General features: G+C 35.5%; 2 protein-coding genes and 1 non-coding gene across 4 annotated transcripts in view; 1 reads left to right on the top strand and 2 right to left on the bottom strand.

Moving 5' to 3' along the window:
* Nucleotides 1–1,036: 1,036 nt before the first annotated feature.
* On the bottom strand, nt 1,037–1,108 carry TRNAG-UCC (transfer RNA glycine (anticodon UCC)). The gene has a single exon. It is a non-coding gene; the product is annotated as a tRNA-Gly (tRNA).
* LOC140776171 (protein REDUCED WALL ACETYLATION 1-like) lies at nt 1,107–6,641 on the bottom strand. Its single transcript, XM_073119784.1, has 16 exons — nt 6,502–6,641; nt 6,178–6,266; nt 5,628–5,753; nt 5,469–5,525; nt 5,312–5,384; nt 4,693–4,851; nt 3,626–3,775; nt 3,302–3,557; nt 3,075–3,196; nt 2,335–2,421; nt 2,164–2,252; nt 2,008–2,070; nt 1,832–1,888; nt 1,635–1,731; nt 1,385–1,543; nt 1,107–1,264 (listed from the first exon to the last, which is right to left on the bottom strand). The coding sequence occupies exons 1-16, from the start codon at nt 6,532–6,534 to the stop codon at nt 1,250–1,252; spliced, it is 1,632 nt and encodes a 543-aa protein (XP_072975885.1). The 5' UTR covers nt 6,535–6,641; the 3' UTR covers nt 1,107–1,249.
* A 1,668-nt stretch (nt 6,642–8,309) lies between these two features.
* Nucleotides 8,310–11,985, top strand: part of LOC140776736 (rhodanese-like domain-containing protein 6) — a 4,488-nt gene continuing 812 nt past the window's right edge. Inside the window, exons 1-9 of one of the 2 annotated variants that reach the window (XM_073120558.1) lie at nt 8,310–8,510; nt 8,643–8,804; nt 8,906–9,011; nt 9,137–9,335; nt 9,453–9,534; nt 10,494–10,576; nt 10,677–10,809; nt 11,247–11,424; nt 11,902–11,985. The exon at nt 11,902–11,985 is cut by the window's right edge and continues 812 nt beyond it. In XM_073120558.1, coding sequence (XP_072976659.1) covers nt 8,340–8,510; nt 8,643–8,804; nt 8,906–9,011; nt 9,137–9,335; nt 9,453–9,534; nt 10,494–10,576; nt 10,677–10,809; nt 11,247–11,424; nt 11,902–11,985 — 1,198 coding nt within the window. In that variant the 5' untranslated portion in view covers nt 8,310–8,339. Of the gene's footprint in view, nt 8,546–8,642; nt 8,805–8,905; nt 9,012–9,136; nt 9,336–9,452; nt 9,535–10,493; nt 10,577–10,676; nt 10,810–11,246; nt 11,425–11,901 lie in introns of both variants that reach the window. The other variant, XM_073120559.1, reaches the window with a different exon arrangement.

Raw genomic sequence — 11,985 nt, 5'->3', positions numbered from 1 at the left:
ATCCGTGGCGCTCCAGCATTTTTAATAATCGAAAATTTTATATAATTTGTGAAAATTCATGGCAAAGACAATGTCATCAAATAATTTCTGATAAATAAAAAATTTAACATAAAATTACAATATATAGGTTAACATCAATCCGTTGTAGAGTCAATCTAATATGGTCTATACATCAATTCCAAGCCAATTTAAATACTTTTCACATATTAATCTCGTATTTTCAAATTTGGGCGAATCATGGTTTCCCTTTGATCTTTATATTCTAAAATGCAGACTGAGAGACCGAGAAAGAGGGTGGGATCGAAATTCGAAAGGGGGTTTGGTTTTAGGGTTTTGATGGTTTGGATCGTTTGATAGAGAGAGAGACTTTTAATATTTTTTTGCTTATATATAATAGTTATCAATTAATCAGTTGGATTTGATCCGTTAAACTAAATCTGATCCATTTCCAACCCGATAGCATTTATTAAACCTGTATTGGTGGGCGATGTGCTAGATTCCATTTTAGCGCCTACCTAGTAGATCTTTGACATGCCAATGTGGCATGCCGTCTTCTCCCAGCGCCAAACCTAATGGCAGTACGGTCAGTGTGCTGCCCCACCACGGCGACCGCCATGTCGACCGCCAAGAACACCTTTGAAAATTCAAATTTTTTTAAAAAAAAATATCAGGTGTTTCTGAAAAGTTTATTGGAGAAAAATATAAAAGAAAGAGGAAGATGATAGTTATTTATTGCTATAGGAAAAAAAATAATAAAAAGAATAAAGCTGAGTTGTTATGTTAAGAAGAATGAAAAAAGGGTAAATGACATTTTGTCTATCTCCATACTTGCCCCATGTTCTTTTTGCAACAAAAGAAATATTTTATTTACCGAGAAAAGGTACAAGGATATAGAACAAACTCTAAATTTAATGATGTAGTAAGATGATAATGGATTTATATCCTCGCAAATAGATATAATGTTATATATATATATATCTATATATATAGGCATTTATCAAAGAAATGAAAATATAAATAAATAAATAAATAAAAATGCGTTTGCCGGGAGTCGAACCCGGGTCTATTGCTTGGAAGGCAATTATCCTAACCGTTGGACTACAAACGCAAGATAAATTTATTTGTATTAAAATCCATTACAATGATATGAAATTCTATTAACATATCGTAACTTAATCATCTTGTATACCTCATTGCAAACTTTCTATCTGCAACATCGCTCTTTATGCAATCCCAAGGAGAAAAACTTTTACTTTTGCGTGTGCTGAAGAAGGAACACAGAGAGAACAAGATAGAGAGAATGGCCAAGGTTCAGTAAGACAAGTTTCAGGAGGACTTATTAGTGAAGGACTTCGCAACTTGTGTGCATTTAGACATTACATACCAGCATCTTCGGTAGGTTGAGCAGCGCTAGTGACAATGAATACAGCGTAAGAGAGACGATAGTGCCTGTGATGATGTTATATACCAGGCGCTTGTCGTCTCTGCTTGGTAGAAACACCATCTTCAGTTTGTTGGTCAATGCGAAGATTCTATGAGCAACCTGCACATGATGACATTAAGGAATTCAGAATTACTATGTCCATGTGCATTAGAGTAAATCTTATATCAGTTCACATGAAAAGAGCATGAACTGTGATATATATGGCTGTGGTGAGCAAGAAATTGAGCATTGGATAGTTGGGGATAACAGACAGCAGCCTTCGAGGTTGTTTATCTGGCCCTCCTGATCTGCAAAGTCCAAACAAACAAACAAAAAATATTGAATCAACTACTGTAAAAAGTAAAGTATTTGAAGCCCTCGATATGATACGAAGATTGTTGCAGAAACCTCAGCAGGATATGAAACTGAGATATGTAAGTCTCCAGTGTTATCTTTCCTAGCCACCTAACAATTTAACAACCAATGAAAAATCAGTGATTGTACAGATAACTATAGACAAATTTAGTAGAAAATTTGAGTAATCTCAGTCAATTACAAGCAAAGATCGGTCATAGGTTACTTACTCAAAGAGGGTAAGGGTATAGCTGCGGAACTGCTGATTGATGTTGCGAAGGACTATGTATATACTTATTATTCCATGAATTGAGAAAAGAAAATATATCAGTATCTAGAAAAAAAATTAAGTGAATAATGCATCACATTTTATGGTAAAAGCATACGTGATGGGGATCCATGATGTGTAGGGATGGTATTTGTTATAAGTATACTTTTCAAGTTTGTATACATAATCATACCACAGGTAACCGACCTGAGAAAAAAAAATATACAGATACATCAAGAAAACATGAGAGTATATATGAAAAGGAAATAATACTGAATACTATACATACCACTAGACAAATTGCAGAGATGGATGCTTTGATTAATATTCGGACCCTCACTTGGCTTTCTTCCAGTTTCTCTATCAACCTCTCGACCTATATCAGCATGCATAAAAAGGCATAGTTAATGAATTTTGCAGAGATTAACACAAACTAGAAATTTAGAAATCAGATCATTTATATGTAATCTGGCATCAACCAAGTACAAGACTAAAGCATTGTAACTTCTTTTTTCTTCTATGAAGTGGCATCGTTGGAACTTGAGATTTATGTTTAAAGATAGAAAAGAAATTAGATAATACAAAAGTTGTGAAGAATTAATATGTACTATCAGACCACAGCTGAAAGGGTTAAACTTTTGCATTGAGTTTGGTTTTGAATGTGTTTATGAAATCCTGTTTCTACTGCGATATGAATACTGGCCCATCATCCAACATTTGACTTAGAACTGAAGGTTTGAAAATCCCAACTAATTTTAGTAGATTTTATGCTCATGTCGGCTGAAATTTGCAGAGAAACTGCACCTGTTGACCAATGCTGAGTACCATGTGTGCTTGAGGACAATGATACCACTATCATTGACTTAATATTAGTCCACATTCCAACAACTTATAAGATCAAAATTTTGAGTTGAATTGGGTTCTAAGATGCATATGAGAAATCTCTTTATACTGCTCCAATGGATCTTCACTATGCAGAAGGAACAAAGTAAATAATTACTCTCAAGAAGAAACAGCATCAAAATTCACCGTTGGATGATAGTAGGCATATATCATGCCGACAATCCATATGTAGCGGTCAAGCCCAGATCTGAATTTCCATTCATGCAAGGGTGGATATTGCTTTGCTGACTGATCTGGATCATTGTAAGCTGCAGTTATTTGGAACAAGACAAGATGATCAGATGTTATGTCTATCTATCACAAAGAAGAAAGAGGCAAGAAAAGAAACCAAGGATTAGCTTTAGAGAACTGACCTAGAAGAAAAGCAAATGGGCTCCACACAACCTCGAAGACATTAGGAACCTCCCACACCAGAATAATCACCAAGAAACAGGCAGCAAATTTAACTGCAATGACTGATCCATTCTCGTTGTACTTGTTCAAGAAACCAAGTGTACCATACACCATCAGAGTGAATAATGTGTGCATTGGGCAGATGTAATATAACATGTAATGGTTATCAAGAAGAATGCAGCAAAATGCCACAAGAAAATTGAGTCGCCACATCATCTGTTTAACACAAATAGTCAGTGTTTGAAATAAGGAACTCATTAAATAGGGTGTTCACTAAACTTCACCTGAGCAAACCTTGCAAGGCTGAAATCTTTTCGGACATAATAATAAGAGAAGTTTCCAAATCCAGTCATCCACACATATGCAGCGATAAAAATGCGAATTGCATTATAGATTTCCTTGGCCCCAAAATAATGATACATCAAAAACAGCACCTGGATGGCAAGGGGAAATCCATTTGTGTTCAAAATTTACACAATTAACAATTTCGAGCTGAGAACTTTGTAAATAAAATATTGGGCCTTCAAAAGTGACACCTCATTTGGCCAATTAATCAGATAATTAGAACATATATTAACCAAAAAATCCTCCAAAGAAAAGCAGAAAATTCAAAAAAGTGAAACTGATCAGTGTAGAATAAAAATAACTAGATCTTTAACTAAATTTAATTGGGAAAGGTACGATAAAATAAATTCTGAGGCGGAGTCTAATGCGTATATTCTATGTACTGTAGAAGGCTTGCATTTTAGAAGAATGGGATAAAATTATTTAAGCTGTCCTTATTCCAAGCAGTATTTTTTCCGAAGAGAGTTCAAGTTGCCAGGCTTAGGTCCAGACCAAGAAGGTCTAGCTTTGTCCAAGATGGCATTACTTTTTATTTATTTAAATTCAACTGCTTTATGCCAAGTGCGTCAAATACAACTTGCATCTTGTGCTATGAGGATTTTAAAGCATGCATGAAGCTGCTGAACTCCAAACTTTCTGACTGATGTTTGAACATCGGAACTTTTGGATTGACCTGTAAAGCTTAAGGAACACATCATTGGCCAGTGGCCCTATGCTTAAAAAAATCTGTGCCACCTTACCTAGCATTTTGTTGGTACAAGCACAATGCGGAAGGAAACAAGAGAGATGTGGAATTGGACATTGTTATCTAGCAAATTTAATTCATAGCAACATGTGCAAGCAATTCAAACAAAACAAAACGGAAAGAAAGGAAATGACAGTGTACACAAAACAAAGATCAAATTACGAACAGGACTGAATACATAAGCATATAAATTATCCAACTAAACAGTGAAAAATGAGCTTTTTATACTAAAGAATAAAATAATTATAGAACATAACTGACCTGCATCCACCCCTTCCATTCCTCAGTTTGATGCCTGTTAAGGTATTGCATGGATTTTCCTGAGAGTTGTGGCTTATCTTGATGGACCTTAAACGAAGTCATTGCTGCAACAATTATAAGAAGGAAGTACAGAAACAGGAAGATATCCCTGTTATAGAACTGCAGACAGAGAAGCATAGTCAGAACAGAAAACCATATTATCCTAAAGTGAACAAGAACAATACAACCGCTAGTAGGAAAAAAGCATTCTTGAACAATTGGAAATAATAGCTACTATCTGTTAGTCATGCTCATTAGAAGCTTGACAGATCTATAGGCATCTACAACAGATGGACAGAAAACATGTAAATTTAATAGATTAAGAACAAGGAAATTAGTTACATTCAAACACAATTCTGTATTCTTTAACTGCACATTTGTGCTAACTTAAAAATTTCCTGGTGCAGAAGGTGAATACATAAAGACTGCTTATCTAGTTATTGCAGAAAACTGAACAGTGGACATAACGAGTTTTTCCTCTAAAACAACTTTGCATGAAGTTAAACAAAAGTTCACATACAATTGTCAGACATTATACATGTAACAGAAAGCAGGACTCCCATAATGACTAAGAGAACACCTTTGTTGACTCTCCAAGGAGATCTGTGCGGTCACATATGTAAAAGTAGGCCAGGAGGGCTCCAAATTCTGACCTGGTAAGTTCAATGCAAATCAGCTGGTATGTCTTGCTACTTAAGGCTTAAATAAGATCAAAATATAACGATAGGTTAACTTACAGGGCTCTTAGTGTCAAACGATTCTCTAGCAAGAAATTCTTGTCCATCAAAAGAAACCTGAATAGAATCATGAATAAGGAAAGATAGTTAGGCGTTATCAAGCAAATATTCTAATTTTGGTACTGTGATGTCATATTAGGTATATTTCTATTCAAAAACCTGACAAGATCTTGCTTTGATTTGTGAACTTTTGATGATGTTGCTGAAGAACCTCCCTCTAACAGTTGAGTATTAGCATCATCACAGTTATCCAACCCAACCGAGTTTACAACAGAATACCTGACACTGGATAAGCAATTAGGCAATGAATTTATTTCTACATTATATAATAATATGAAGAACTAACACTGTAAATACTTGCAACTTGATATAGCCATAAGAAGACACCACTGACTGCAAAAGAATAATTCCAACAAAGGCATGCATATATATGCTTCTTTTGTGCTCATAGTGCTGATCAGGAGGAGTAATTGGTTGCAGTAAGAGATTTTAAGGTTTTTAAGGTTCTGCTCTAAGAGAAGTATCTAAATTATCTTTTAACTTTCTCAGATAGGTGATGCCCCAAAATAGTCTAGGTGCCCTTGAAGAAGTGCTTCGGTTATTGAGCAAATCAGTGACCTCGACTGTTTGAAAGATCCAAATGTAGACATCACAACTTCTACCAAGTAAGAACAAGGAAAGAAATCATCTAAGAAAATATATGACTCACATTTTCAAAAACTTTGCGTTCTGGTATTCCAACAGCTCAGAGTAGAGCCATGCCACAAATACTGGTACAAATCCTAGAAGAAGTGACACCTGATACAATTACACATCCAGTTGCCATTAGCCAATGACTAAATCATAAATTGAAACGAGACCACTTGCAGTACTGACAAGAAGTATCAACTAATTGAAAAACCACAAAAAAAAATTGCTCATAAAAAGACCCAATTGAAGAAAGTCAATGATAATCCGAAATCCTCCATCAAAATCACATATTTCTTCAATATATCAAATATTTGGGCATCAACTCTATAAAAATTTCGAGAACCTGGCCGGCACTAACGGGCCCAAAGATCTCCATGGAAGAATGTACGACGAAGGGAAGGCTCAATCCAAACCAAGAAGCATCCCAAAGTGTAAGCAAAAGAACACAGAAAAAAGAAGCAAACTTCCCCGATATCCAATTCGAGGGGCGAGCTCCTTAAATAAGCAAAGAATCTAGAGAAACCGAGGCGGGAAAGAGGCGAGAGATAGAATTACCGGTACGGAACTTGCCTACATTAACCGGCGCCGACGAGTAGGACAAAACTTCACAGAAGAAACTATGCTCAGGTTTGCAATTATTTTGCTTACCTTCTTCCCTTCTTCGATCTTCCACTTCACAAAATTTAGCACTGTTCCACTTCATTTGATTTTAGTTCTTGTATTATTACATTATTACAGATGATCATTGATAAACTTTTGCAGCATCAGCTATCGAGAAATAAATTAATAAAAGCTAGCTTTATTGATGCATAATTGGAAGAGGAATCCAAGAACATCCAAGCTATGCTCTTGTAATGTACTAGATAATTGCAAAGTTCTTGCAAAGTTATTCAAAATTTTAATGATTGGTTAACTCCAAGAGTCATCCATACAAAAGAAATTAAAGTTTTAAAGTGTATGTTTTGAATATCATATAAAAGAATATGAAATTTGTGAAGAGTATGCATGTAAAAGAAGAAACCTTCTGAAAATAATAAATCAGAATAACTTTAATATGAGCGAATGGGATAATCTAGTCGAAAACATAATTAGTATCAAAGTTAAAGAATAGTAAATGAGAGACAGTTGATTTGCTATTGGATGACTGATGAGTACTTAAAGATTAATCCAAAGAACTTAGGTCTTATGTAATGGCTGTAATATGATAGCATTGGATGCTATGAAATGAACAATGATAGGGGAAAAAAAAATTATCCTTCAATTGCTTGCAGTTTTCTTGCTCAAGATTAAGATGCTGAGTCTAAGATTGTAGCAAATAATTAAGAGAAGGAATGCATTGAGCATTGGGATCTTGGATTCTCCAGAAATAAGATGGAAAGGGACAGTTGACTAATGTCTGTTCAAGGAGGCATTAGATAATAGAGGTGGCTCTAATTTGATTGCATTGGATCCCATTCAAAATCTAGTTCAAATGCAAAAGTCAAAAATCAAAATCTATTTAATTTACATAAATTAAAAATTCTACAAGATTTAGAAATATTGATTGAAAACGTATTTTGAAACTTAAAACCAGAGAAAAAAAGAAGGAAAAATGTAATACATACTCGGTATGAGTAAAAAATTGAGAGGAAAATCTATGAATGTGCCCAAACTAGATTAGTTTGCTTTGATCAAAGTTCATTACTCAGCTCGAACTCCTTTTCGATGAACTACTTCATGAGGAAAAAACCTTAGATTGCTCTAATTATGTGTCATAATATATGGTAGATAAATATTTCAATATTTTTGACCCATTAGGATTATTTTTAATTGAAGTACTAGCACTCGAACATATGATAAAACCACTCTTCACTCAATAATAAAATATATATTCTACGAAGAAATTAACAAACTCTTAGATATTCTCACTCCATGTCCTTAAATAGAGGTGAGAAATATCTGAAATTAATGCTTGAATAAACCTCCAAAGAAAACTCTAAATTCGAATTTAGAATTTAAACTTTTATTTGATGTCTTGCATGTGCCATCCGGATTCCGGACACCCTAAATCGGATCCAAGTAGGACCCGCTATATATTAATCCGACCCGAATCCGGTCGGTAACGCATATATCCGTTAACCGTTGGTTCGGTTTGATCTGCCTCGGATCTCCGTTAGGGTTAAGGTTTCGGAAGTCGCATCAATGGAGGAAAACGTAGCTCTTGATTCGCGAAATGGAGACGGAGTTCTTCTCTACTACAAGTACGCCCCAGTCCCCGATGTCCCCTCTCTCGTCCGCTTCTATAACTCCAATTCCCGATCCCTCGGTCTCCTCGGCCGCGTCCGAATCGCCCCCGATGGCGTCAACGTCACCGTATTCCCAGTTCTCTTTGATTTTTAAGCTTTTTGGTAGTTGATTTGAGTTTGATCTTGTTCCGTTGATGAGGTTTTGGGGTAAAGGTTGTGCCTTTCCTGGTTTTGATGGTTCTCTAACGTGATTTACTAGGTTGGTGGAAAGATGTCGTCGTTGGAGAAGCATATTGCTGTGTTGGAATCGATGAGCTTGTTCGAAGGCACTGACTTCAAGTTGGCATCTTGTGAGCGCCCGAGTAATGAGAAGATTGCTCAAGAGTGCGGCTTCACTTCGCTCTCGATCCGGGTTGTAAAGGTTTTCTTCTGATCTAACTCTAAGTTCATTACCTTTGTATAAGTCTTAAAATTGCCTATTAGTTAGAGTATTTTAAATCCTTATGGTTCAACATTTTTCAGGAGTTGGTCACTTTTAGGTCCAATCCGTTGTCAAAGTCTCCAGAAATTCTGAATGCTGGAAAACATTTGTCTGCAGTTGAGTTCCACCAAGTCCTTCATGATGCAGGTAAGTTAAATTTGCTATGTCCAATGGCAGCTAAAAGTTTATTACTTTGGAACAGTAGATTTTTACAAATTTGTTGGGATTATCACATGCAGCAATGTAATTGTTGGTAAAATTATATTTGCTAGGAAATAATTTGGCTTCCCAAGAATCCATCCAACAGAAACAGCTTGTCTTGTTGGATGCAAGGAATGTATATGAGACTAGGGTTGGGAAGTTTCAAACACCAAATATTGAGACATTGGATCCAGAGATAAGGCAATATAGTGACCTTCCTTCCTGGATAGATCAGCAGTCGGAACAGCTGCGTGGGAAATCCATCCTCATGTATGTAAATTTTTATATGCATAACATTGTCTAATGCCACAACGAGACTGCATTATCGCACATTGCTACTGTTTAAGGTATAGGCACAACATGCTCTGATGCATTATGATATTTCAGGTACTGCACTGGAGGTATACGGTGTGAAATGGCATCAGCATACATCCGCTCTAAAGGTGTCGATTTTGATAATGTGTTTCAGGTACTCCCAATTATGTTTTTTGGATTTCTTGTGGTTGTTATTGTCTACTGGTAGTGGTTTGTAGAGATCAATCTTCATTCATGTTTCAAAGTTTGGTTTTGACATCAGCCGGCACTTAATATAGATTTTCAATTTTATTATACCAAAACAAAATCCTAAAGAAATAATTATTGATGAAGGTTTCTTAGCATACTGCTGCTATCTGAATAGCATCATTGTGATGCAATTAGAGGATATTTAGGGACTGCCTATGCAAACTTTTTCTGTGACATGGTGACAAATAATCATGAGCAGAGAAGATGCTTAAATTTGTTTCAGAATAACCTTTGAGTATGATGACTGAAAGTTAGAATTGAATTCTAGACATCCTTCATGGCTTCACCAGAGCATGTTTATATAGTTTCATATTATTTTGCGATTTGACCAGAATTATGAACTATTATGCTGTCATTAATTTAGCATGAACTGTAGTGTAACCCAAATTCTGACATTATATCTGGGTAATTTTGATGTCATCCCCCCTCTCAAATCACATCCTTCTCTTCTCCACTGCCTCCCCTTGTCCAATAGGATGGATTCAAGTGGAAGTTTAGGGAGGCTGGAAAGGATGGAGTGGAATTGAGGAATGAACAGTGGGCACTTTCTAATGGAACTTCAATATTTCCCATACTTCTTGGTCATAAATGCTCAGTGATCACAGCTACATATTGTATTTAAAAACTTGAGCTACGATTGAAAGAAAAGTTGATATATAGGTAAGGGGCTCATTGATCAACAGCTGCATTTTTTGAACTGCAATACATGATCTTCTATGCCATACATATTCCATTTTAATGTATTTCACAAGCCACTGATTGATGGTAATGAAATTCTCTATCCCTTTTGTTCTTCTCCTCAAAATATGATTAGTCAAATTTATGTTTGTCTCAGCTAATCATACTATATGATTCTTGTGCCAGTTATATGGTGGAATTCAGAGATATCTGGAGCAATTTCCAGATGGTGGTTATTTTAAGGGAAAGAATTTTGTTTTTGATCATAGGTGAGTAATTAATTAATTATTAGTGACTTGTCATGATCTTATCACCTTTTTAAATGAAGTTCCACATATTGAGTTCCATGTTTTTAATGTGACTCAACAGAATTTCAGTTGGAAGCTTGGATACAAGAGTACTTGGCACTTGTTTAATATGTGCTTCATCCTTTGATGATTATTCATCTCGTTGCCGGTGCAGTCATTGCAGGATGTTGGTTTTAGTGTGTTCAGACTGTCAGGTTGCTCATCTTTTCTTCTTTTTTTTAAAAAAAATTATTCTTGTTTGTCCATCTTTCGCTTTCTGATCATGTGAAATTCAATTGAAGCATTATCTTTTATAATTTAGATTTCATGATGGCTCAAGAATGCATGGTACTTTCCTTTCTGCTCAGTGTTGCATAACTATGATTCTATTTGTTGATAAAAAAAAACTTTACAAACTTCAAACTTGCAGTTGGCATTTTTTTTGGGTTTCTCCTTTTAAGATGGGACCGGCGGTACTTTGCTGTAATTCTTGTTTTATTATGTTTCTTTTTCTTTATGGATATTTTGAACCGTAAGTTACTTTGTCCTATGCTATCTGAAGGAGATTTGCAGTGTTCATATTTTCTAATTACTCTAGCTTTAACACATGAATCAATATGCTTCAGCGATCTGATTTGTCTTTGTTGCACAGGTTAATTCTAAAGTATATGTCTGCGAGCTGTGTCAGAAAAATGACAAGGCGGTTCGCCCAATGCCATCGAGGAAGGATAGCCAATTGCAGTTCGAACTGTCACCTGATTCAGAAGAAGCTATTGAGATTGCAAAAGTATCCTTTCAAATGACACCTTCTGAGCTCTCAAGTCATCCCGGTAAGGTTCGTATCAATTTACTGAATCAAAACTTGTTATTCTTTTGCTAATCAATTTTTTTATATAAATGTCATCTTGATGGTGATGGAAATTTGATAAAAATAGAAATTTGGGTCAGTTCAGCATTCGTGGCATCTCATATTTTCTGTTGTAATCTATTTATAGTTGAAAGGCTGGTGGAATCATTGTCAGTTCAACTGATCAATGGATGATAGCCAACATAGCTTAGTTGATTAGTTCTGATGGTCAATGGAGATGAATCTTTGCTAATTTAGTTTATAGGAACTTTTTGCAGTATCAGAGGCTCCTAATTGATTAACCTATATTGCTATTCCCTTTACTGGGTGGTTTATACTGATGCTGCACTTAATTAGCAAATCCCATGAAGCGAACCTGGTGGCATATAGATCTATCTATCAACATGTTTCTTTCTGTTACTCAAGTATCCTTTTTTCTTTTGATTTAATTGTTCTACAGATGGAGAGCGTCCGAGGAAGTTAAAAATCCTATGCTTGCATGGTTTCCGGCAGAACGGTTCAAATTTTAAGGGAAGAACATCGT

This window comes from Typha angustifolia, chromosome 14 (assembly GCF_048772165.1).
Source record: "Typha angustifolia cultivar Huaian chromosome 14, ASM4877216v1, whole genome shotgun sequence".
NCBI lineage: Eukaryota > Viridiplantae > Streptophyta > Magnoliopsida > Poales > Typhaceae > Typha > Typha angustifolia.
Note: the sequence above shows the minus strand (reverse complement) of the source record. Positions and strands in the feature narration are given on the sequence as shown.